Source organism: Diceros bicornis, chromosome 31 (genome assembly GCF_020826845.1).
Source record: "Diceros bicornis minor isolate mBicDic1 chromosome 31, mDicBic1.mat.cur, whole genome shotgun sequence".
NCBI classification, from domain to species: domain Eukaryota; kingdom Metazoa; phylum Chordata; class Mammalia; order Perissodactyla; family Rhinocerotidae; genus Diceros; species Diceros bicornis.
In genome coordinates, this window is record NC_080770.1 from 22,760,932 (window position 1) to 22,787,908 (window position 26,977).

The 26,977-nt window shown below is 41.5% G+C and overlaps 2 protein-coding genes across 11 annotated transcripts in view; both read left to right on the forward strand.

Annotated features, from left to right (window-relative positions):
* Positions 1–17,017, forward strand: part of FNBP4 (formin binding protein 4) — a 34,357-nt gene extending 17,340 nt beyond the window's left edge. The window contains exons 12-17 of the mRNA XM_058526938.1: positions 636–823; positions 5,963–6,273; positions 6,400–6,544; positions 6,945–7,288; positions 14,046–14,203; positions 16,904–17,017. Of these exons, the coding sequence (XP_058382921.1) occupies positions 636–823; positions 5,963–6,273; positions 6,400–6,544; positions 6,945–7,288; positions 14,046–14,203; positions 16,904–16,994 (1,237 nt within the window). The 3' untranslated portion in view covers positions 16,995–17,017. The remainder of the gene's footprint in view (positions 1–635; positions 824–5,962; positions 6,274–6,399; positions 6,545–6,944; positions 7,289–14,045; positions 14,204–16,903) is intronic.
* Positions 17,018–19,382: 2,365 nt separating this feature from the next.
* The window catches only part of AGBL2 (AGBL carboxypeptidase 2), a 34,651-nt gene continuing 27,056 nt past the window's right edge, over positions 19,383–26,977 (forward strand). For 5 of the 10 annotated variants that reach the window (XM_058526939.1, XM_058526942.1, XM_058526948.1 and 2 more), the window contains exons 1-6: positions 19,384–19,839; positions 20,012–20,144; positions 20,400–20,463; positions 21,747–21,881; positions 24,322–24,375; positions 25,389–25,574. In XM_058526939.1, the coding sequence (XP_058382922.1) occupies positions 20,112–20,144; positions 20,400–20,463; positions 21,747–21,881; positions 24,322–24,375; positions 25,389–25,574 (472 nt within the window). In that variant the 5' untranslated portion in view covers positions 19,384–19,839; positions 20,012–20,111. Of the gene's footprint in view, positions 19,840–20,011; positions 20,145–20,399; positions 20,464–21,746; positions 21,882–24,321; positions 24,376–25,388; positions 25,575–26,977 lie in introns of all 10 variants that reach the window. The other 5 variants (XM_058526941.1, XM_058526943.1, XM_058526946.1 and 2 more) reach the window with 4 other exon arrangements.

Genomic DNA, 26,977 nt, shown 5'->3' on the forward strand with positions numbered 1-26,977 from the left:
GGTGAAGTTAAGGAAAGCTTCGTGGCTGAAGATGTGAATGAAGAACAAGATTACTATCTTCTGCCAGCAGGTCAGATGAAAACATTTCTTTTTATATTTGGCTTTTCTTGATTTTTTTTTTTTTCGTTATTTGAAATCTTTGCTCTTTTATTTTTCAGCTCCCAGATCCTCTCCCTCTCTTTAGCTTTCACTGTGTTTGATATCAAGAGTATGAAATGTGAATTCCACGGTCCAAGAGGGGAAGAGTCACCTTTCGCAAACTTCGTTGTTCTCTTCTTTGGAAGGGAAATTAGTGTTCTAGGAGATTGAGTCCCTCCATTAATGAAACTTGAAAACCTGTTAAGCATTGGCAAAAAAAAAAAAAAAAGATGTGAGAGGTGTTTTCTAAGTCATCTGTTGAAGTGAGAGGGCTCAGGGCTGTATTCACAGAGCTGCTGGCAGTGCAAATAGCTTTGAATTATCCTTGGTTCTCTATTCTCAATTGTCAAAGCTCTTTGTTGCCTTTGTGAATAGCAGTCCATTAAGAAGAGGTTCGTCCCTGTGAGAGCAGACTGCTGTCCTGGGACAGGACCAAATGGAAGTGTCTTTGTAGGAGAATGGGTCTTAAAACCTGTGTTTTCTTTCTTGTAATTTAGGGATCATAGACGATATTTCTATGTAAACGAACAGTCGGGCGAGTCTCAATGGGAGTTCCCAGATGGTGAAGAGGAGGAGGAAGAAAGCCAAGCACAAGAAAATAGAGATGAGACTCTTCCTAAACAGACCTTGAAAGACAAAGCTGGCACTGATTCAAATTCTACAGAGTCCTCCGAGAATTCCACAGGTGGGACAGTTTACTCTGTACCAGTTGGAGAGAAATGATTTTAGAGGAAAAAGACTTGTATTGATTGATTTCATAAAATAAGAAAATAATCTAAATCATAATAACAAATTTCTAATTAAAAAATAGTGGCTTGACCTAAAAAAAAAAGAATGCAGGGGTTAATACTGAAGAAAACTAAGGCAGTGACTGGTTAGAAATCAGCATACTATTGATATCAGACTCTGCTAAAAAATGAAATGATGAGCCAATATATTTTGTTTAAAAAGATTGTCCTATAACTACTCTGTCCTACCATAGACAAAGCTGTGAATTTCCGTATGTAACAGGAATGCTAATTAGTGCTAAGGAGCTAGATAGTTGAATTGTCAATATCTGTGTGGAATGATAATGTGAGATTTGTTCCACCTTTCTGTAGAACACTTAATCTTTGACATTGCAACCTCATTTTTCAACTCCACTAGTCTTATAAGAAGTATGGTTGTTACAAATCAAAATGATTTGAACAAATACTATGAAACTAGGACCATACTTGTTTCAGAGTTTGATCATTGCAAATTGCCAACAATATTCTAGTATAAAACAAAGAAGATGGCTCAACCCATTTAAGGTACTCTTAGAGGTCTTTAGTTATATAAATTTACAAAAAAGGTTTTCATAGCTTTTCAGTTACTCTTGAGAATCTGATAGCTCTTCCGAAGAGCCATGGCTTGATTTCCACATTATGGAAGAAGATACATATTTTTCCCTCTAAGTCCATCTTTCTTGGATTGACAAAAATAAGTAAATATTGAAGCATACTCAAGACTATGATTTAACAACCTTTTGATCTAAAGAATTGGTGGCTGTTTGTTAAAATGATGGCATATGAAGCCAAGACATAGAATTTCTTGGTAAGATAGGGAGTGAAGAGCTGAACCCTTTTGTCCTCTGCTTATGAAAAATGATGCTTTGTATTCTCCTGGTTCCCTGATCCCAGTAGAAAAGTTCTGATAAGGTACCAAATGAAACTGGTCATGTACCAAGTGATTTTGTTAACTTCTTAAGCAGCCTAGGAATCACTGTCAGATCACTCTAAATAAAAAGCCACATGGTGACTACAGTGATAGTTTTAGAACTAGCAAAAGGGTGGTTTAATTCTACTTCATACTTCAGAGATATATTTTCTCAAGTTATAGGATACTTAACATTTTCATGAAGAGATTCTCTTTTGATTCCTTTCCCCCTTCTATTGGTAGCAATGATGGAGATGTGTAATAAGTTGGTTTTATTGTTTGTTTGCTTTTTAGTAGTTAGTGAACTGAAGAGGCTTGATGGTTCTGGGTAGGTGATTCCACTCCTGACCTCTGTCTAATGTCCCTTTCTTGTATATTCCAAAGCTGAATATTCTAGAATTGCCAACTCTGAGTGTTCTGTGAACACCTTAGAGTTAAGTATTAAGTTATTTTCCCTCTTTGTTGAGTACACACACAGTTGGTACTGTCAGGTAAAGGGAAGACCTGGAGACATTCCTGTCTGCTTAAATAAAACTAGTTATGCTGTAGGAAAAAGCCACTGATAAATCAGCATATAGTCTTAAGCCTCTTTATCAAGAGCCATTAAAACCACACAATAAACTTGATCTAAATAAAATCCAAATCTTATACTAAGGTCTTTGGGATTCAAGAGCAATACTGATCACTATTTGAAGCCTATAAAGTTTATATAATATATGCTCTTCATCAGCCCAGCAGTGGTTAATTTTGTGTGAGGAAGATCAGCCCTGAGCTAACATCCATGCCAATCCTCCTGTTTTTGCTGAGGAAGACTGGCCCTGGGCTAACATCCGTGCCCATCTTCCTCCACTTTATAGGGAGATGCTGTAGGGGAATGCTGCCACAGCGTGGCTTCACAAGCTGTGCGTCAGTGCACGTCTGGCATGTGAACCCCGGGCCGCCAGCAGCGGAGCACGCACACTTAACACTTAACTACTATGCCACCGGGCCGGTCCCAAAAGCATTTTTTTTTTTTAAAGATTTTATTTATTTATTTTTTTCCCCCCAAAGCCCCTGTAGATAGTTGTATGTCATAGCTGCACATCCTTCTAGTTGCTGTATGTGGTACGCGGCCTCAGCATGGCCGGAGAAGCGGTGCGTCGGTGCATGCCCAGGATCCGAACCTGGGCCGCCAGCAGCAGAGCGCGTGCACTTAACCGCTAAGCCACGGGGCTGGCCCAAAAGCATTTTTTAAAGAAGAAAAACTACTGTACTGTAAGGAGCAAGGAAGTTTCAAAGTTCTGTTCATTTTTAATCCTTGTTCATTGTTTGAATTTAACGTCATGTCTCTAAAGACAAGTGATGTTTCAGGATATATCCAATATGTCTGTCTTTCTGGGCTTTTCTCACTTAGGTTCAATTTGGCTGCTTTTCAATAAAGTCTCTATGGAACTATTATTTATATAATAACTTCTTGCTTTAAATTGCTAAACTGGCCACTTGGCTTAAAATACTAAACAAAACTTTTCTCTTGGGGGAATATAGGAAAACAAAAAAAGGAAGCCTGCCTATAAGTTGAAATAAAGATTCATAGAAAAAAAAAATACGTTCTTCAAGAATTCAAAATTTTTATCTCCACACTATTCTGTCTTTAAGCTTGTGGTTTTTTAATCTATTAGCTCATAAAAAAAAGCTACGTATACCATTTTAATCTCTCCTTGGACTTCAGACAAATATTCTCTTAAATGGCAAAATATACCAACTGGGTTAAATTTGGAAACAAAGAGAAGCGTCATGTGATATGACATCCATGGATATTCAAACTAGAATTTCTTGAAATTCTTTGTATTTAAGCCAAAGGAGATAATTATCAATCTTGAGACATGGCTTTCGTGTTTTGAGTAAGCTTAGTTATGGATTCAAATGTTAACTCTAAAAGTGCTCCTTGTTAGTTGCTAAATTTATCGAGTCTAGTTTATCTTCTATTACACAAAGTTTAATTCTGATTAGCTTTGCTGGAGGTGTTATAAACCACGTTATTAACCTTGAACCTGCTGTGTTTCCTTGAGTTGCTCCACATAGCTGTGTAAAACCGTCATAATGTATCGGTATTGCGTTATGCTACTAGGGGAGAAATCTACCAAAATACAAAATCTGACATATTTATTTACCTACCATATGTTGTGGTTGGTTTAGTAGAAGGAAGTTCAGTAAGTTATTCATCTTCGTTGTTTATTGCCTTAGTCCTGAAGTCATCTTGAATGTAATATTATGTAATGTAACAGACTGCCTGGCCATACCAAGACTTTGTCTGAAAGTTAATGTATAAGTTCATATTAGGGCTGGCCCTGTGGCTTAGCGGTTAAGTGCGTGTGCTCCGCTGCTGGCGGCCCGGGTTCGGATCCCAGGCGCGCACCAACGCACCGCTTCTCTGGCCGTGCTGAGGCCGCGTCCCACGTACAGCAAGTAGAAAGATGTGCAGCTATGCCATACAACTATCTACTGGGGCTTTGGGGGAAAAAATAAAATAAAATAAAATAAATAAATAAAATTATTAAAAAAAAATTCATATTAGATGTGACCAAATACAAAAGTTATTAGATATTTGAAGTCTTTTGGCTGGAAAACTGACTTCCTGTTTTCTGGGGAAGTTTTTCTCAGTGCCCTTCTCAGAATAATTACAGTAGCCAGGTGAATCATGTTCTTCACATCTTTTACATAATGTATTGTTTATTTATTCCATAAAAAATTAAAGCTATTCTAAAAGCCAGATGGTTCATGGTCGCTTTGGTTCTACCTTTTTGAGTGCCGGTGTGGTGTAATTTGAGCAAAGTAAATGCAAAGAAAGGCCTCATCCTTGTTCTAGAGCCTTTTGTAATAGAGCCCTTATTTAATCCACTGCTTTGGACCATGAATTTTAACAGGTGACTGCATCTGGATCTCTACTCCATGAGAAGTGAGATTTATTTGACTGAGATTTCTAAAGCTCTTGAACTCCTGATATTTCACTGGACATCTTGGTAAAATAGCACTAGATAGGAGTCAGACCTGGCCACTAAGTGCTGTATGATCTTGGGCAAGTCATTTCCCTCCTGGGTTTCATTACCTTTAAGATGAGAGGGTTGAACTAGATGATTTCTCATGTCTCTTCTACTCCTAAATTCTATGATTTTTAGGGAGAAAATCCCCTTCAACATTCCTGGGATATATATCTAATAGTCCCATATATTGTGAAACTTCCCTATTGACGATAAAGAGGGATGGGGAAGGCTACAAGTAAGTATATTCTCCTATTTTATCTAATCTTTAAAGCTTTTCTCAGGAGAGAAAGGATGCTAATTAACTGTGGCTTAAATTTGAGGAAGGCTGATCCTGCAGCTTTTCAGCTATAGTTTCTTAGCTCAGACTTCAACCGCAATTTCAAATCCTCTGTATTTTCAAACATCTCTTTTATATGTACCTGAGTTATCATTTACGTTGAAGATTTATTCTCCTAAATTTCCATTTTTTCATCACAGAAATAATAAATTACTCTCCCTGATTTATGTTGCTGTGATTTAGCAAATGAATATAATTCACACAAAGGTGTGAAGGAATGACAGGGTTCACAAAGCACCTTGCAAATGGATTATTTAAACTTAGTAACCCAAATTAATTAAAACAGGATTTGTGTGAGTGTTTTCAGTGGGTGCTTCTCTGGTCATCCTCAGTTATTTACCTACCTCACTAAAAAATAAAATACATGGAATCAGTATCACAAGTGCACATTATTCACTCACCTCTTCACTTTTGAAATAAAAAAGACCCCAGGGTATTGCCTTCTAGTTGTGTATGTTGAAACCGTGAATGTTTGAAATAAAAAACTTCAGCTTCAGATGACCAAATGTTTTATTGAGTTGATGTGATGTGCTTCATTTACTCAGCCGTCAATCTGGACCCAAAGAACAAGACTAGTGTAGCATGGCTGGGGCCAGTGCTGGCTGTGAGGTTCATAAACGTGTCTCTCCATGGACGTCATTTTTGAACTGAGCTTCCTATTTTAGTGACATCAGTGTGAATCGATGCCTGTGGGTCAGATTTTGTCTCATCTATCAATTGAACGTTTCTGTGAATATACGCCATGGAGTTTTTGTCTTGCTTTTTCCCTGACTCCTATTTGTTTTCGTAGGTTCTCTTTGTAAAGAGTCCTTTTCTGGCCAAGTTTCTTCTTCATCACTCATGCCACTTACTCCATTCTGGACCCTCCTTCAGTCAAATGTGCCTGTGCTTCAACCTCCATTACCTTTGGAAATGCCACCCCCCCCACCTCCACCCCCAGAATCGCCTCCTCCTCCTCCCCCTCCCCCTCCTCCTGTAGAAGATGGTGAGATTCAGGAGGTAGAGATGGAGGATGAGGGAAGTGAGGAGCCACCTGCCCCAGGAACAGAGGAGGATACTCCATTGAAACCTTCCACACAAGCCACGGTTGTAACTAGCCAGGTGAGAAATGCCATTTGGCATTCTGAAGAGTTTTGGGGACTGGGGTGTGATTGACACCCTGTTTTATTGTAGAAGAGGATGTTTAACCAGGGCCTTTAGCCACTGACTAGAATCTCTGTGTTTCAGAGTTCAGGTGATGCTCCTGTCTCTACTTCTCCTTCCACTAAAGCGATAAAGAGAAAAGCTACAGAAATTAGTACTGCAGTAGTTCAGAGATCAGCTACCATTGGTAGTTCTCCAGTCCTCTACAGCCAGTCAGCTGTAGCTGCAGGTAAGCATTGTGATTAAAATGTGTTTTCCTCAAGGTATTATATCTTTGTTTCCAGAATTAGGTGTCATAAATTGAAGAAATGTTAAGACTTTTCATTGCAAAGAGTATTTATTTGCGTTTCTTTCAGTCACTAAAAACCACTGTTAACAGTTCAGCATGTGTCCTTCCAGGTTGTTTTCTGTGCATTTATATAACATCAGTGATTTTGATATTTGAGTACCTTAATGCTAAAGTATTCAGAAATTAATATTTTGCTAACAGAAAATGTGGCTGTATTCTTTTTAGGAAAAGGTGTATTGGAATCATTTTGTAGGTGATCTGAGTCTCAGTTTCCTTTTCCTTGTTTTTGGCTTTGTCACAATGTCCTTTTTATAGTTTCATTTTGTGTCTTCTGTGTTAGGTCACCAGGCGACAGGGATTGGACATCAGTCTGCAGGGATTGGACACCAGGCAATATCAGTTAGCCATCCAGCAACAGGAATGGGTCATCAGGCCAGAGGAATGAACCTACAGTCAAATTACCTCGGACTGGCTTCAGCTCCTGCAATTATGAGTTATACTGAATGTTCTGTCCCAATGGCAGTGACTGCTCCTACACTGCAGCCGGTCCAGGCCCGAGGTGCTGTGCCTACCAGTGCCATTATAGAACCACCACCACCACCTCCTCCTCCTCCTCCACCTCCACCACCACCAGCTCCCAAAGTGCCACCCCCTGAGAAGTCGAAAAAAGGAAAGAAAGATAAGGTACAGTAAATCTCTCTCTTTAAATTTTTATTGAAAAAAATTTTTATCATCAAGGTGATATTCATATAAAATCATTTTAAAGTATACAATTCATTAGCATTCAGTACATTCACAGTGTTGTGCAACCACCACCTCTCTCTAGTTATATAACATTTTCATGACCCCAAAAGAAAACCCTGTACTCATTGGGCAGTCACTCCCCATCACCCTCTTCCCCTAACCTCGGAGAACCACCCATCTGCTTTACCTATTCTGGAATCATGTGTACATGAACTTTGGTGTCTGGCTTCCTTCACTTAGCACAATGATTTTGAGGTTCATCCATGTTGTAGCATGTATCAGTACTTCATTCCTTTTTATTGCTGAATAATATTCGATTGTGTGTATATACTGCAACAGTTTGTTTATCTGTTCATCCATTGATGGACATTTGGATCCTTTTATACTTTTTGGCTATTATGAATAGCACAACTGCTCATATGCGTATTGAGTACTTGTTTTCATTTCTCTTGGGTATATATTTAGGAGTGGAATTGCTGGGTCATAGGTTAATTCTTTGTTTAACTTTTTGAGGAACTGCCAGACTTTCCATAGCGGCTGAACCATTTTATTTATTTATTTATGTATGTATGTATGTATGAGGAAGATTTGCCCTGAGCTAACATCTGCCAATCCTCCTCTTTTTGCTGAGGAAGACTGGCCCTGGGCCAACATCTGTGCTTATCTTCCTCTACTTCACATGGGATGCCACCACAGCACGGCCCAACAAGCAGTGCGTTGGTGCGCGCCCGGGATCCACACCCAGGCCGCCAGCAGCGGAGCGCACACACTTACCTACCATGCCACAGGGCCGGCCCCTTTCTTTGACCACTTTAAATATCATCCCACTGCCTTATGGCCTGCAAGGTTTCTGCCAGAAATCCTGATAATCTTATTGAGGATCCCTTGTATATGACAAGTCACTTTTCTTTTCCTGGTTTCAAGAATCTCTCTTTGGTTTTTGACTGTTTGATTGTGTGTCTTAGTGTGGTCTTATTTGGTTTTATCCTGCTTGGAGTTTATTAGGCTCCTTGAATATGTATATCCATGTCTTTCCTAAAATTTGGGAAGTTTTTGGCATTTATTTCTTCAAATAAGGTCTCTGCTCCTTTCTGTCTCTCCTCCTGGGATTCCCGTAAAACATATATGGGTCCACTTGATTGTGTCCTATAAGTCACTTAGACTCGGTTTACTTTGCTGCTTTTTCTTTTTGCTCCTCAGACTCAATAATTTCAAATGACCTATCATCAATTTGCTGATCCTTTCTTCTGCCTATTGGAGTCTGCTGTTGAACTAATGAATTTTTCAATTCAGTTGATGTGTCTTTCAGCTCCAGAATTTCTTTTTTTTTTTAATGAAGGTGTAATGGTTTATAGATATGGATCTTTATTTAATTTTTTTTTTGTGAGGAAGATCAGCCCTGAGCTAACATCCGTGCTAATCCTCCTCTTTTTGCTGAGGAAGACCAGCCCTGAGCTAACACCTATTGCCAATCCTCCTCCTTTTTTTCCCCAAAGCCCCAGTAGATAGTTGTATGTCATGGTTGCACATCCTTCTAGTTGCTGCATGTGGGACGCAGCGTCAGCATGGCTGGAGAAGCAGTGCTTCGGTGTGCTCCTGGGATCCGAACCTGGGCCGCCAGTAGCGGAGCACACGCACTTAACCGCTAAGCCACGGGGCCGGCCGCTCAGCTCCAGAATTTCTATTTGGTTCTTTTTTATAATATCTATCTCTGTTGATAGTCTCATTTTGTTTATATGTCATTTTCCTTATTTAGTTCTTTTTTTTTTTTTTAAAGATTTTATTTATTCATTTTTTTCCCCCCAAAGCCCCAGTAGATAGTTGTATGTCATAGGTTCACATCCTTCTAGTTGCTGTACGTGGGACTCGGCCTCAGGTTGGTCGGAGAAGTGGTGCCTTGGGGCGTGCCCAGGATCCGAACCCGGGCCGCCAGCATCAGAGCGCGCGCACTTAACCGCTAAGCCACGGAGCCGGCCCCTCCTTATTTAGTTCTTTACTTGTGTTTTCCTTTAGCTCTTTGAGCACATTTAAGGCAATTGTTTTAAAGTCTTTGTCTAGTAAGTCTGAAACGTGTGTCTTTATGGTTGGTTTCTGAAGATTTATTTTGATCCTTTGAATGGGCATATTTCCCAGTTTCTTTGTATGTTTTGTGATCTTTCGTTGAAATTCAGGCATTTCAAAATGCCTGAAAAACAGCCACCTCTTCCAGTCTTTGCACATTGGCTCTCTATGGAGGAAGATCTTCACTAATAAGCCCAGCATGAAGGCTCAAGATCTTTTCAGGCTTTTTCTGGGCATTTGTGTTCCCTGTACTTGTGCTTGTTATTTTTTCCCATTCTCCTATATACATTTAATTTTAATTTCCCTAAGAGTCTCACACCTGCTTCTTCTAGGAGCCTTAGATGTTCTTTTGTATTCCTCTGCCGCCGCCCCCCCCCCCCCCCCCGCCGTGTCCACATGACTGCAGTCCCCCTGTGCTTGTCACATGCGTCCACACCTGCCACTGCCTTTCATGGCTTCCAACCTGAGATCCAAAATACGTTGCTATTCCCACCTGAGCTCAAAGTCAAGCAATACAGAAACCAGTCCCTCAGGCAGCCACAGACAGGCTAGAACATTTTGTACATTCCACTCTTTTCCTTCTATTCTGAGGGAGGGGACTGAGAATTGGGCCACTTCATCCCAACCACACCGGGGAGGGGGGTCGTACAAGAGCAAGCAGACAGCCGCGAAATTTCTTGCTGTTTTGAGTGTGGCTTTTTCTCGATTGGGAGTTCTCTGGGTAGTTGCTGTAAGGGAGGAAGAGAATTCCTCTCCCCACTCTAGGTCCTTCTGGCTGGGCTATGAATTAAATTGACACGAGACAGAATATCTACAGGAGAAAATCAAACATAGCTTTATAACATGTATACATGGGAGAAACCCAGGAAAGCTGAGTAACTCACCAAAATGGTCAAGCTGCCAGCTTAAATATCATCTTCAGCCAAAGACAAAGGAGGATGTTGGGGGGTAGTGGTTTCCAACTTCAAGGGGGAGAAAAAAGGAAAGCAGTTTACATGGAGATGGAAATGTAAATAGGCCAGCTACAGACAATGTGATGTGAGAGACATGTTTTACATTACATTACATTATGTTATTAGCTGTTTCCTAGAATAAGCCCTTCTATTTTAAATTCTTTTAGGCAGTTGCGGGGGAGGTCAAAGTTTCTTTCAGAGTCTTTTGTTCTTAAAAATAATCAAGCCAAAGAGACACATTTTGGGATGGCCAATTCTGATCCCCCACACTGCAGATCTTTGACTGGCTTCCAGAGTTCCTGCAAAGCCATTTTAGTCAGTTTGTGTTTGTTTACACGACGTTTCCTTGGAGGAACAAGGGCTTGGAGCTTCACAGTCCGCCATCTTTCTGACATTACCCTCATGGGCACTTTTGAATACCCTAATTACCCAAAGAAACTTTTTCATCAGCTTTTCCTCCCAGTGTTGGCATTCTACCTTAACTAGAATCTTTGGCCCCAGAGGTCAGCAGGGCAAGTTCATTTGCCTTAGAATGGTCCAAGGAACCTTTCTGAATGAGTTTTGACTTCACACAAAAGAGACAAGATATTTCTGGATTAGACCACTTGTCCAAGTTGGTACCATGGTTCCAGAAATTATCTGAAAAAGAAGTAAATGTTATAAAAATCAAGAATGACAATTAGGACAATGTTTTGAATGGACTGTTGTGAGTCTACTTACCATAGCATGTACAGTTCTCCTGAGCCAGCCTCCTCTTTACAACCTCCATGTCTTTACTTTATCCACCAGTCCCACTACTGTTCATTCTTTACAAACGTTAGAACAGCCAATGCTCAGGAATCATTTCTTTTATAAAGACATCCTTGGCACTCTTCCTCCAGTCCTCCAAGAGAGGTAATTACTTGCTCCTCTGTTCATTCAACAAGTAACTTTTTAGCCAATCATGCTTTTAAGGTCTTAGAAGTAATAGTTTTAAAAATGAAGAATTCTAAGTTAATAATCATTTTTATATAACTGATATCTGAAAACAGACAGTGACCGATCTCTTTGTTGTTACAGGCCTTTTTTTTTTTTTTTTTTTTTTACAGTTTTATTTATTCCTCCTCCTTTTTTTTTTCCCCCAAAGCCCCACTAGATAGTTCTGTGTCATAGTTGCACATCCTTCTAGTTGCTGTATGTGGGACGCGGCCTCAGCATGGCCGGAGAAGCCGTGCGTCAGTGCGTGCCCGGGATCTGAACCTGGGCCACCAGGTTAAGTGCGTGCGCACTTAACCGCTAAGCCACAGGGCTGGCCCTAGGCCATGTTTATAAAATACATACTTAATGCCTCTAATGTTCAAGAATATTTTGGAGACCAATATATATTTTCAATCTTTGTGCTGAAAGTTTTGTGTGCAGCTTACTAGAAAATAAACTAGAAAAAAGGTGTTTTAGCCATTTAATCATTATTCCTTTGTTCCCCTAAAATGTGCTGAAATGTCCAGTGCAACTCTATATCCATGGTTTCCAATGTGATAGACAATATATAACTTCTAAAACATAGCTTATTTTCCCATGACAAATAGGAATCAAATATGCTAAAAATTCACGAAACCCTATAGAAGTTAAAGTGAAACAGTAGTGATGCTACCTAGATCTTGTGGTTTTTTATTTATTTATTTTTTCCCCCAAAGCCCCAGTAGATAGTTGTATGTCATAGCTGCACATCCTTCTAGTTGCTGTATGTGGGATACGACCTCAGCATGGCCAGAGAAGCGGTGCGTCGGTGCACGCCCGGGATCTGAACCCCGGGCCGCCAGTAGCGGAGCGCACGCACTTAACCACTAAGCCATGGGGCCGGCCCAATCTTGTGGTTTTTAATCATGTTCATGGATGTTCAGGGAGAGGTTATACCCCAGTGAGCCCTCTATGCACACGAGATCATTATTAATCCGTGTTGTTACTCAGTTGGTTCCATGCTAACCCAAAATGGGCTATGCTCGAGCTTGTTGGAAGGGTGTGTATGCAGTGGGTCAGGTTGTACTGCAGGTAAAATGACAGAAGGGGATGTGGGAAGTGTGTGGAGCTGAAGGTCTAAGCACAGTAGATGGGCGTTGACTTCCTTGGAAAGTTAAGGACTGTCAATGACAGTCAAAATAGGTTATCAAGCAGGAAGCCAAGTAATAAAAAAAAGACTGGAAATATTAAGCTGATTTTCTCATGTCTTTGGGAACTTAATCAAGAAACGTGTTTGTCTGAAGTGCTGGCAGGAGAAAGAGCGTGGGCCCCACACGCAGTTCTCCCTCAAGCACAGCACTCAGTCACAGCAGCCACTGGAGTGCCTGCCTGCTTGTCGTGCTTACAGTGAAACCTGGTCACGTCTTTGAGCTCACAGCTCTGCTCCTCTTCAAAAACATAGGGATAAAAATTGATTTTATCAGCGTCTAATACAGCAGCTCTCTGATTTCACATAACTAAGCACAGATGTCAGCAGGCGTATTTTGAACGCCTACTGTTTGTCAGGCATTATCCCTAGGAGGTTGGGATTTAGGAGTAAATCAAACAAACAAAATCTCTGCTTTTGTAGAGCTTCCCTTCTGGCGGGCTCTGGGAGAGGGGGACAGGGTTGGGGGCACAGATAAGCAAATAAATATATGTTCCGTGTTTTAAAATGCAGTGAAAAAAATAAGCAAATAAATATATATTCAGTGTTTTAAAATGCAGTGAAAAAAAATAAGCAGTGTAAGAGGACAGAAAGTGGTCTTTGGGAGGTCGTGCTCTTTGCTAGAGTGCCATTGATCAGAAACGTGAAAATAGGGGCCAGCCCGGTGCATAATGGTTAAGTTCACGTGTTCCGCTTCGGCGGCCCGGGGTTCGCTGGTTCAGATCCTGGGCGCGGACCTGCTTATCGCTCATCAAGCCATGCCGAGGCGGTGTCCCATATAAAAGAGCTATAACTCTACAACTGTGACACACATCTATGTACTGGGGCTTTGGGGAGAAGAAAGAGGAGGATTGACAACAGATGTTAGCACAGGGCCAATCTCCTTCAAAAAAAAAAGAAACCTGAAAACAGTGATAGAGCAAGCCAAGTTGGGTATATAGTGCTACTTTTGCAAGCACCACAAGTATTTATTACAAAAGTACATGTTTTTAGACAATTTAGAAAATGAAGGTAAGCTAAAAGAAGAAAAATAAAATTTTTTATATGTCGTCTTAGAACTAATCTCATCATTAATATTTTGCTGCATCTCCTTGCCTGTTTCATATTCAATAGTTGCCATTCACTTTCTGGCTTTCTCCAGAAAAGCTGGTCATTTGGTTCTCAGCTCTGTTTTTTCACTTGATTTGAACACTGCATCTATTTAAAATTTGTAATGGGAACACTGTAATTCTGAGGAGATGAGATAACTGCAACAGTTTTGAATTCCGTAGAATAAAGAGGCTAAAGGAAATTTTTCTGACCTGATTTCATAACATAACCATATTTACAGTTTTTAGATTTTTAACCAAGAGTTAGGTTTATAGTTGGCAGAAATTTCTGGCAAGAACTTAGAATGGTATTTATTTTCTGTATTTCACTTCTTTTGATTTTAAAGTCTGCTTATTCCTTAAAACTAGGGAAAGATCTTGATCTCATGTGGAGGGACTCATTTCCTTATTTTATGTATTATGTTCCTTCTGACCTTTAACCTTTGTTATAGGCAAAGAAGAGTAAAACCAAAATGCCATCCCTGGTAAAGAAGTGGCAGAGTATCCAGCGTGAGTTAGATGAAGAGGAGAACTCTAGTTCCAGTGAAGAGGACCGGGAATCAACTGCACAGAAGCGAATTGAAGAGTGGAAACAGCAGCAGCTGGTCAGGTAAAGAAAAGAGACACCAGATAGGAGGGGGGGTTGTGGTGGTTGTAGTTGTTGTTTTTAGAACAGTCCTATTCTTCAAAACACAGCCCTTAATTTTTGGTATTCTTTATAAACTTACCTAAAACCGTTTTTAATTCATAGAATTATTTCCCTATATTCCTATATATTTCCCTATAAAAATTATGGTCTAGCCTTTTTTCTTTTTTTTTTTTTTTTTAAAGATTTTATTTATTTATTTTTTCCCCCCAAAGCCCCAGGAGATAGTTGCATGTCATAGCTGCACATCCCTCTAGCTGCTGTATGTGGGATGCGGCCTCAGCATGGCCGGAGAAGCGGTGCGTCGGTGCGCGCCGGGGATCCGAACCCGGGCTGCCAGCAGCAGAGCGCACGCACCCAACCGCTAAGCCACGGGGCCGGCCCTCTAGCCTTTTTTCTTTCTTTTTTTTTGTGAGGAAGATCAGCGCTGAGCTAACATCCATGCCAATCCTCCTCTTTTTGCTGAGGAAGACCGGCCCTGAGCTAACATCCGTGCCCATCTTCCTCCACTTTATGTGGGACACCGCCACAGCATGGCCTGACAAGTGGTGCTTCGGTGCGCACCCAGGATCCGAACCCAAGCTGCCAGCAGCAGAGCGCGCACTTAACCACTTCGCCACGGGCCTGGCCCAAGTCGAGCCTTTTTCAAAATCAGAAATATCAGAGCTATAATACCTTCTCCCACTGAGTGTTCATCTTAGGCAAAGGAGTATCTTAACCCTCAGCATACCAGGAAATAGTCATCTCCATTTACCATCTAGATCCAATAGACCCTTTTATATATTTTTTTTTAACTTATTTTACAAATAATTTACAGTAGTAAAGATAAAGGGAAGGGGAGAAAGCTTCATTAGAATTTTAACAAGAATTTAAACATAGCTAACCCAAATTTTTATTCTTTATTTTGCTGGTTTTGAATATATACATACTGAAATGAGCAGCATTCTTTGAATGCAGCTAATTGTTCAGTTGTCATGTATAACCTGGAATATACTCCTCTCATATATAGTGATGCCAGATTTCAAATTCATCTCTGATGGGTTCCAGCTTATCATTACTTCCAGTTCTTGCACTTGCAACTCCATAAATGCAGTATTTATGAAAACATTTGGGAGGATATCCATATTTGCTTCATAATTCAAAACATTTTCATTTTTAGATAGAATATCATTCCAGTGAATTTTTTTGTTCCTAAAAATATCTATTTGTCTCCAGTTAGTATATACCTGCTTTCAACATTTGTCCACTTATGAACTTGATCAAATAAATTTTAGCAGAAAGCATCATAAAACCTGAAAGATTCCTCTCACACGTCTTTTCAGAAAAATGAGATGGTCCAGGTTCTTGTTAGAAAATATTGAGTGATGAAGTTGTTCCTTTTGGATGAGAATACTTTATTTCCTTTTTGTCCTTAGAAACATATTGTTCACTTGTCAATCTTGAATTTAAGCAAAATTCATCTAGGTTCTGGTCCTCTTAACATTCATAGTCTGAGATTTTAATCCAGTCAATTTTACCATCATCATTAGAGTCTATAGTGTTGCTATCTGTCTCTTTGTGTTGATCTTCTGGTTTCTTTAATATTTGTGGGGGAAAAGAGACTGTGAGGGTGTCCCCAGACTACTTTTTTATTTCCTTGAAAGGTAGTGCACTGTTTAGGGCAAAATAATAAACTGAGGGATGGTATTAGTGACCCATTTTTTCACTTTTGCATCATCCTTGTAGGTGATTCCATTATTTTTCAGTTTTCTTATTATTTTAGTCTTATTTAGTTTTGCTGAGAATTGAGTAATGATTAATTCCTACAATGATGAAAGAGCAAACTATTTCAGGATAATGGGGGGGAATCACGAAGATCATGTAATTTATCTTAGATGATTTCAGATTTATAAAAGGAATCAGTGCACCCATTCTGGTAATTGCAAGATAGAATCTGAGTTTTAATCAGTCTTTTTAAAATGATTGAATAAGCCATGAGATATCAGTCCTTACAAATAGTTAGAGTTGATCAAAAGAGAATCTCAAAAACATTAGGTCCAGAGGTTCCTGATAGTATATTGAAGGTTAAATATATCTTCCTTAAAGAATCATAACTCGTAGGGACCAAGAAAAAGTTCTACAAGAATGTGTTTTGGTCCTTCGATGTGGCTTTAATGAATGGTTACTGGAGATATATAAAAATAAATAAGTACTTAAATGTATATATAAAGCTATAGAGAAGAGTGTATGTCTGGTTGACCCATAATTAAGAAATTTGAAGAATATGCTGATAGCTGAGAAACTTGAAGCATTTTCATGAACATAGATGTGATGGAGATAAGACTCAGTTAGGGGCCGGTCCGGTGGCACAAGCGGTTAAGTGCACGTGCTCTGCTGCGGCGGCCCGGGGTTCGCCGGTTCGGATCCCAGGTGCGCACCGACGCACCGCTTGTCAGGCCATGCTGTGGCAGCATCCCATATAAAGTGGAGGAAGATGGGCACGGATGTTAGCTCAAGGCCAGTCTTCCTCAGCAAAAAGAGGAGGATTGGCAGATGTTAGCTCAGGGCCGATCATCCTCACAAAAAAAAAAAAGACTTTCAGTTAGAGGTTTTTATTTGCTAGGAAATGAACAGTTGCCCTCTTTTTTTCTTTCCGGTGAAGTAATCTGTGTGTTGTTTTCACAGTGGCATGGCAGAGAGGAATGCAAATTTTGAAGCCCTTCCTGAGGATTGGCGAGCAAGACTGAAAAGAAGGAAAATGGCTCCAAACACATAGTTTTTTAAAAAAATAATTGTTTTAAATTTCTGTTTTTTTTTTTTTTGTATTTAGTTCAGAGTCTTAACTTGTTTTACTATTGTCAATAAACTGTAAGTGCTATGAGGGAGAGCATATGAATTTTCTGGGCAAGAGCATCCACGTACAAAGTTTTCACATTTGTGAAATGTAATTTTTCTGTTTTGCTGAAGGGTGAGGTGACTGAATGCTTTGACCTGGCTGCCTTTATTCTTGCTCACACTGGCAAACTCACCCTGTTAGGTACATTAACCTTATCAGTCTGGAACATGCGGCTCCTAAGTATGACACCTCTGTAGAGGACTCACTGACAAGTGACGGATTTTCCTGCCTAATAGAGGCTCATTTAGTTCCTAGTGTGGCTCTGTCATTAACTCCTCCAGAACAAGTGCAATTAAGAAGGCAGCTCTGTGTTCTACCTGGCTTAACCGCGATCTCGGAATCTCTGACCTCTTCCTCTAGTCTGCCACCCCGGAAGTGCTGAGGAATATCAAGTTGTTTACCTTGTGCTGACAGATGGCCACACACTAAGAGTCTTCTTCCTCACAAATTGTAGAACTGGTAGCTCCGTCATTTCACACGCTAGGTGGCGTGGCGTATTTAAATTTCAGTACAGGCAGCAGAAGGTGTTCATGTCTTTGACTTTGAGAACTTCCCCTCACATATGTGGCAGTAAATGTCACAAGAGCCACTGTATGTATTGATACGTCTCCGTTGTCTTACCTTGTTCGAAAGTTCACCTCCCTTGTATGTGAATGTATTCTCCATAAAATTCCAGTATTTAAAAAGCAGTTTACTGTTCTGTACTTCTGTTGTATCACAATCAGGTAAAAGTCACTTTAAACTGAAGAAAAGACAAATTGTGTTTTAAAGCTCTGTTTGTATTTCTCCAGTTTCTGACCTTGTAAATTTGTATATATGCACTAATAAAGCTTTTTTTATACTTCTGATTGGTTATCCTTTTGCTCTTCTAAGCCTGTTCCTCCATGATTCTGTAACCAACACTTACCTTAAGTCAGTTCTTCATTGTTTCACATATGGTATAAGGCATGTGCCAACACTGACGAACAGCTCTCAGGAAAACGAGCAGCCAGATCTTGAGGTGGGTGCGGGGAGGGGTGGAGGGTAGGTGGGGTACGGCTAGACGGGCTTCCAGGACCAGAGGATGTTGTGAGACTTACATTTTGGAGCCTTACATTTTGCACTCTATAATATTAGCTACTGTTTGACCTACTTAAATCCTGGTAATTCTGTAATGTGGCTAATATTTTGAAAAAAAGTGTTTTATAGCTTTTTTCCCTCTGATTATGAAAGTAATATATACTTATGTTTATATTCATCTAAAGTTAACCCGACAATTAATAGTGTGAATTTTATTCCAGTATGTTTATATGCATATAATTATTTTTTTTGAGGAAGATTGGCCCTGAGCTAACATCTCTTGTCAATCTTCCTCCTTTTTTCCTTTTCTCTCCCCAAAGCCCCAGTAAATATGTCATAGTTGTACATCCTTCTAGTTGTACAGCTAGTTGTATGTCATAGTTGTACATCCTCCTAGTTGCTCTATGTGGGACACCACCTCAGCATGGCTTAATGAGCAGTGCATAGGTCCATGCTCGCCATGTGGGCCCTCAAACCCTGGACCACAAAAGCGGAGCAGGGCGAACTTAACTGCTACACCACTGGGGAGGCCCATATATGCATATAATTTAAAATTTTTACCTAATGAGTATATGCTAGTGCCTTGGATTTTATTTACCATTATACAAATATTGGGGTGACCATTTTGCATAGAGCAAATCTCTGGAAATAAAGGCTATCAACTAGCCATTAAAGCTTTTGCTTTTTAAGTCTTCCAGACTTGTAGGAACTGCTGCAGAGCACCAGTGCCCTTGTCACTATCCTACCCGAATGGAGCGTTTTTAAAAACCTGACAATTTGATAGTCAAAATGTGGTTTCAATTTACTAACTTTTGTTTCTTGTGTTTTTTCAACGTAGAAGGTAATTTTTCAATTCTAGTTATGGGGCGGAGAGAAGGTGAAAGGAGAGGGGAAGCAGCTCCCTTTGAGCAATACTTAGCAGTTACCTGAAGCCAAGGAACAGCAAAGAAGTTCTGAATATGTTAAGGACTACTGGCATTGTATTCATCAATCCGATTTCGAGTCCCCCAATGCGGGGCTGTACTGCTTGCTGGATGCAAGCAGGAAACTGCCGCATCAACGCGGCTCCTAGGCCCTTCCCAGGTTACCCACTCCCTCTTTGGGGGCGGGGCCTCGCTCCCCGGAAGCGCCTGGCCGCCACGCCCTCCCGCTTCCGCCTCGCGGTTGCTAGGCTACCGAGGTCCTTGCAGAAGGCGGTGGCGGGTGAGCGTGGCGAGCGCGTCCTTTGCTCCGTGCGGGTCCGGGCCTCTGTACCTGCCGCGCCGGCGGCTCCTCTGCCGCCACGGAGGCCGCGCCCACGCCTGCTGCCCGCGACGAGCCGGGGCGCGGGGCGGCCGCGCCCTTCCCTCTGCCCTCCTAGGAAATCTCTACGCCCCTTGCCCCGACCCTTCGGGAAACCGCCCCTCACCGCCTTGCCCCAGACCAGGAAGCTCTGAACCCCTGAATTCCGTTTTCAGAGCCCACTCTCCGGGCCCCTGACCTTTCTTTTTCATCTACCCCGAGACAATTCCGCTTGATCCCTCCGTCCCCATTTCTCTCACCTTCCTGCGGCGTCCTGGTGGTGGGCATCTCCCTCCTCGGGCAGAGGGAAGCATGGGGCCAGCAAGGGTCCTGGAGCCTCAGGAGGAGGAGGCCGGAAGACATGGCTGCCTCCCTAATTCCTCAGGTGCCTCCTAGTGGGAACCACCAGGCCGGTCCTTGTTTGTCTGAGAGGCTGGGTTGGCAGGAAGGGGAGCGATGCGGCAGGTTTTCCTAAAATCGCGTGTGTGTGTGTGTGGGGGGGGGGGGTGTTGGTAAATATCGGCAGTGTTTTCAAGTGTACTGTTCTGGCCTTTTAGCTCCTCCTGTGTAACCAGTTGCCCTTTTGGAAATTGCGCGGGTATCGTGGCTGGATGCCAGTGTCACTGACGGGTCTTCAGCGTATCATGCAGAAGTAACATGTTCCCAGCATTGGAAAAGGAGCTAAAGCAGGTCCGTACACACCCCTCTCCAGGATCTGCCCAGAAATCCAACACTAGATCAGAAGCTGTATGCTGCTGGCACTTTTCTCTTGCTGGAGATCTTGATCTCCAAGGTAGAATGATTTGCGTGACTGCCCTTCACTTGGTTTGTTTACAGAAACCCTCAGGTATATTGTCCTCTGCAACAATGCTTCTGTACGATTTGGTAAGAGTTGAGTATTATTTGAAAGGACTTTCCTCATTGTGATAACCTTTTCTTTTACAGACTCTTCCTGATCCCTATGAAGACTTTATGTACCGTCACCTCCGGTACTATGGCTACTTTAAAGGTAATGCCTTGTTCTTATCTAGCATCACCTTTCCTGGGTTCATGAAATAAATCGTTTGATTAACTGGGAAAGTTGCGCTTGGATAAACTAATGACGAATTTTTCCAGCATTGTTAGTGAAAAGTACATCCTTTCCCCATTGATCTGCTGTGTCACCTCTGTTGAGTGTCCATGGATACAAGGATCTGTTTGTCCATCCTTGCAGCAGTACTACCCTTTCTTGGTTATACTACATGACATTAAAATAGTCTTGATATCTGGAAAGATATATCCTCCCATCTTGTTCTTCAAAAGTGTCTTGGCTATTCTTGTCTTTTTATGTAATTTTAGAATTGGCTTGTGATGTTTAAAAAAATTATTTGCAGGGGCTGGCCTGGTGGTATAGTGGTTAAGTTCACGTGCTCCGCTTTGGCAGCCTAGGGTTCACGGGTTTGGATCCTAGGCATGGACCTATACACCACTTGTCAAGCCATGCTGTGGCGGCGTCCCATACACAAAATAGAGGAAGAATGGCACGGATGTTAGCTCAGGGACACTCTTCCTCACAAAAAAGAAAAAAAAAATTATTGAGATTGCGTTGAATCTATAGATTGAATTTCACAACAAATGAGAACTTTCTAATACTAAATACTCCAATCTATGAGCGTAGTCCAGTTTTCCATTTACTTAGGTCTTCCTTAATGTCTCCCAATAAAGATTTGTGACTTTTTCATAGAACTTAATATTTTTATGCTACTATAAATGGTAGCTTTTTAAATTTTGATTTTCTAGCTTTGTTCCTGATAGAGATAAAATTAAGTTTTCATATTGACTTTATTTCTACCAACCTTGTTAAACTCTCTTAACATTTCACTTATTAAGTGATTACTAATTTGTTGAAAACTGAATTTCTGGTTTGCCAGATTCAGCAGAGCCCTCAGGACAAAGCAGCCTGGGGCGTCAGGGCTCCCCTCCCACTCTGAGTACCTGCCTCCGCTTGGCTGTGGCTCTCTTGGCTGCTGCTGTAGCTACTGGGTCTTTCTGCCTCCTAAGCCGTTTCTCTTTCCGCTGTACCGTACTAGTTCTCCAGTCTTCTCACTCTAAAATGGAGAAAATGATGCTCAGCGCATGTAAATTGAAATGTGAAGGCTCTTTGGAAAATGGAATATATTCATTGGAAAGGCCTGTGGTGGTGGGCGGTGACAGAAGTCGTGGCAGTTTGGTGGTGTGGTTTTGGTATTGACCTACATGCTAGAGGTGATGAACTAGCCTTCCAGCACCTTTAATTAAACTGCCTATTCTTAGCTCAGAGAGGCAGTTTGCCAAGCTCTGCGACGCCCCAGCGTGTTTGGAAGAATAATCCTCGATACCTGTTGAGTGGCTCTTTTAGAGAAAGAGATGATTTGATACCAGACCCTCTGCAAAAGGAGAAGCTTCTATGTAAGTAATAATCAGTGTGTATGACCCCCCGGAACCCTCACTGCCTTGAGCAACTGCTCCAGGTATTCAGGAGAACACGGCCTAACGTGGGAGAAGCCAGGGGAGCAGCCTTGGCCACTGTTTCTGACATCTCTCAAAAATGTTCTTTCTAGATCTCCTTTGGATTGTAGGTTTAAATTCAGATACTGTGCATTCTGGATTATCTTCCTCCAAATTGCTGGAAAATTTGGTAAGACTCTCTGGTCAAGGCTAACATTGATTTTTCACGCGATTTTGATGGATATATTTTTTTAGGCTCTTTGCATAAGAGTAGTGGACACCAATTCCAGCTAGCTTAAGCAAAAATAATTTTTCATGGGAATTCCACAGGTTTCTTCTGGAATCCAAGGGCGGAATGCAGTTGAATTTCTCCTTCAATACATATCCAACCAAACATCAATCCACTTCTCTTTACTCCACATCCTTCCCGCCCCAGTCCAGGCTACCACCATTTCTCACTATTGAAATAGCCTAGTGATTGGTCTCCTGGCTTCTTCTCTTGTTCCATGATGCCCTCTTCTCCTGCATTTTTCACACAACAGTGTTCTTTCTTTTTTTTTTTTTAAGATTTTATTTATTTATTTTATTTCCCCCCAAAGCCCCAGTAGATAGTTGTATGTCATAGCTGTACATCCTTCTAGTTGCTGTATGTGGGATGCGGCCTCAGCATGGCCAGAGAAGTGGTGCCTTGGTGCGTGCTTGGGATCCGAACCCCGGCCGCCAGCAGCGGAGCGCGCGCACTTAACCGCTAAGCCATGGGGCCGGCCCCTCCTGTTTTGATCATTGGCATGAGAAACATATTTTTTCTTTGTCTTTGTAGCAAAGCATTTGTTATGTTGGTATTTTTTTGTGTGTGAGGAAGATTGGCCCTGGGCTAACATCTGTGCCCATCTTCCTCTACTTTATATGGGATGCCGCCACAGCATGGCTTGATGAGTGGTGCATCAGTCTGCGCCCGGGATCCAAACCTGTGAACTGTTGAGTTTTTTTTTTTGATCAGAAAAGTACAAAGGTAGAAAAGAGTGAGTTACAATCTGCTTGTTTTAAAAAAAGAAAGACGGAATATACGTATAATGTTAGAAAATTCACGTTAGAAAAAAGCACAAAAGAAAAACTAAAAGCCCTCCCTGCCACACCCCTGATACAGCCACTATTGTTATCATTCTTTTTAGGAAAACAAGGTATATCCTCGTGTGTCTATATTTTTTCTTTTAATTGCTCACAGGGGATCCTATACACAATCTTTACTTTTTTTGTTTAAGAATATATCTTAGAGAGCTTTTTCATATGAGCACAAAAGAAAATCTACTTTATTCTTTTTAAGGGCACCTATAGTATTCCATCTCATTAATATGTCATAATTATTTCAACTTCCCTTTCGATGGACGCTTTGGTTGTTTCCACATTTTTGTTATTTGAACATTGCTGCAGTGAGCAGCTTTGTATATGTATCTTGATGAACTTTTGTGAGAAAATCTATAAGAATAAACTCTTAGCAGTGGGATTACTGCATCAAGGGTATATGTATTATAAATCTACGAGCTACTGCCAAACTGCTTTCCGGAAAGGTTGCACCAATTTGCCTTCTTGCCAGCAGGTTCTGAGAGAAGCTGTTTACTTACATCTTTACCAGGATGAGTGTGAAAAAATGGAAATGTTTTTCCTGTCTAATTGGTGAAAAACTGGTATCTCCTTATCATTTTGATTCACATTTCTTTATTTTTTATTTATTTATTTATTTTTTCCCCCCAAAGCCCCAGTAGATAGTTGTATGTCATAGCTGCACATCCTTCTAGTTGCTGTATGTGGGACGCGGCCTCAGCATGGCCGGAGAAGTGGCGCGTCGGTGCGCGCCCGGGATCCGAACCCGGGCCACCAGCAGCGGAGCGCGAGCACCTAACCGCTAAGCCACGGGGCCGGCCCTCACATTTCTTTAATTGTGAGTGAGATTGAGCAGCTTTACCATCTTATCAAATGTTTATTGCTTTTTTTCCCCCTTAAATATTAGGGGAGGGGCCGGCCCCGTGGCTTAGCGGTTAAGTGCGCGCGCTCCGCTACTGGCGGCCCGGGTTCAGATCCCGGGCGCGCACTGATGTGCCGCTTCTCCGGCCATGCTGAGGCCACGTCCCACATGCAGCAACTAGAAGGATGTGCAGCTACGACATACAACTATATACTGGGGCTTTGGGGGAAAATAAATAAATAAATAAAATTATAAAAAAAAATAAAATAAAATGGTTAAAATGGTAAATTTATGAAAAAAAAATATTAGGGGAAAGATTTAGAGATAGAAAAGCAGGGGTGCATTGCTGGGGTGGGGATGGAAAGGGATGGGGGAAGAGGGCAGGAAGAAGACAGACAAAGATCCTCAGGACAAACCATGCCTTCTTCCTCTCTCTAGGGCCCACCTGTCTATCTTCAACTGTGCACAGACAGATAGAAGCTGTGAGCAGAGGTATCTCATGTCCTTCCGGACCAGAAAACAACTCCTTTGTGGAAGTGTCTTCACCTCCTCTCCCCACCAGAGCCGGCAATTACCACAGCAGCCTGCAGCCTTTCCTCCCCACTCACTTCCTTTCTTAATGTTCTTCCTCTCATTTCCTTTCTTTATCTTGCTCCCCAGAGCCTTTCTTTTCCTCCCTTTTTTCTCACTCTCTATTTCCCAAGAGCTCCTCTCTCTTCTGCCCCTTGTCCCTCCTTCTCTGCCCCTCCCCTTTCCATCCTCTGTCTTATTAGTCTCTCTGCCCTTTGAATGGTTATATTCTGAACTTGAAATGTGATTTGTAGATTGTTTCACTGTAGTTAATAAAGTTTTACGTGCTTTTTTCTAAAATGCTAATGGGTGAATTGAAAGTTCCTTCTGTTGCCTCTCTAATCAAAAATAATAAAATACATTAAGTAACTTTTTATTCATTTGTAACCTACTGAAATGTCTTAGACCCACTAAGACACTTGATTTAAAAAATAAAGTTTCTTCTAACTTACTCTAAAGCTTTACATTTAAATATTTAGTAGACTATGCAGAATTTTACCTTAACATTTTATAATTTCGATGCCGTCATCCTGGACTAAATCTTCTTGAAGGAGAAACATGTCATAGGATTGCACATCTGTGCTCATATTTTAATACAATGCTTAAAGTTACTTGGTTGTGGGCAGGCCCCGTGGCTTAGCGGTTAAGTGCGCGCGCTCCACTGCTGGCGGCCCGGGTTCGGATCCTGGGCGTGCACCGACGCACTGCTTCTCTGGCCATGCTGAGGCGGCGTCCCGCATACAGCAACTAGAGGGATGTGCAGCTGTGACATACAACTATCTACTGGGGCTTTGGGGGGAATGAATGAATGAATAAATAAATAAATAAATAAACAATTATTAAAAAAAAAAAAAGTTACTTGGTTGTTATGCTGAGCAGTAAAGTTCCCCAGGAGGAGAAGGATGCTATTCACTTACTCCCTTTCCTTTTGACAGATTCCCTTATGCTGAAGTCACCACTTCTCCAGAGCAGACGGCTTCTTCATGATGAGTTTGGCAAAGTAAACCCACAACGTCGAGAGCCCCGAGATCTCTTTGCCTTTTTGTCTAGCAGCGGGGCACTGCAGGCTCCAAGATGGCCAGTGGAATGTGAGGTCATCAAGGAAAACATTCATCATATTGGTAATGTGACTTACGTATCCTGGTCTTACTCTCCTGACAGACTTTGTTACAAGACCTTACAGTTTCAAGTCCTGCATGTTGAAGTACAAGGCCGTACAGATTCAAAATCTGTTAGCTTACCCTGAAATGATTAAGCTCTGGGAATCTGATAGACACTCACCAAAGTCAAAAGTTACACTAATGTGGAAACCAGAAGGCTTCTGAGTTTATTGGGATGGGAGGATACCTTTCTAGAGGCCAAAATATATTAATACTTAAATCTCTTTTCTAGATTATTCCCATCTCGGTATTAATATGCTTGGTTGAGTTTTATAAAAGTTTTTACCAGCCTTGGTATAATTGGTGACCACCATATATGTCAGAACATAGTTTTTACTGTTTTTAATTATATTTTGAGTTTATTGGAGTTTTTTATGGGAATAGTGGAGGGTTTTTTTTTTTTATTATTATTGTTACCCCCAAAGCCCCAGTAGATAGTTGTATGTCATAGCTGCACATCCTTCTAGTTGCTGTATGTGAGACGCGGCCTCAGCGTGGCCGGAGAAGCCGTGCGTCGGTGCGCACCCGGGATCCGAACCCGGGCCGCCAGCAGTGGAGCGCACGCGCTTAACCGCTAAGCCACGGGGCCGGCCAAGTTGAGGTTTTTTTTATGACATTGCTGGTCATATCTTTGAGCTGTTAGTGCAAGTACAATCTTTTTTTTTTTTTTTAAAGATGACCTTTCTTTTTATTTATTTATTTTTTTAGTGAGGAAGATCAGCTCTGAGCTAACATCTGTCGCCAATCCTCTTCTTTTTGCTGAGGAACACTGGCCCTGGGCTAATGTCCATGCCCATCTTCCTCTACTTTATATGGGACGCCGCCACAGCATGGCTTGACAAGCGGTGCGTGAGTGTGCACCCGGGATCTGAACCCCGGGCCACCATAGCAGAGCACGCGCACTTAACCGCTATGTCACCGGGCCAGGCCGAAGTGCAAGTGCAATCTTTAGCATTCATTTTATGAAGCGTCTTCAGAAGTGGGTTGCACTGAAAAGTGGGGACTTTTCTAATTGCTGGAACACTTAATGTCTACCAAACGTGTCTCTGCCTTAGACTGCTAGGTAAACAACTAGATGTTTCTTACCTTCTCACTTCCCTCGTATAATGTTCATTCAGTAAATATTTATTAAGTATCTACCGTATGCTAAGTACAGTGCTTTGTGTTAGAAATACAGTGGAGTAAGATGGAGACAGAGCTCACACACTAGTGGGGAAGTTAAAGATATAACCAGGCAGTTGCGTAGAACTTGATTCCTCTGGGAACGCTTAACCTCACCAGCTTGGAAGATCAGTGAGGATTTCCAGGAGGAGTTGACATGTAAGGTGAAATCTGGAGGATGGGTTAGAAGTGAGCCAGTTGAG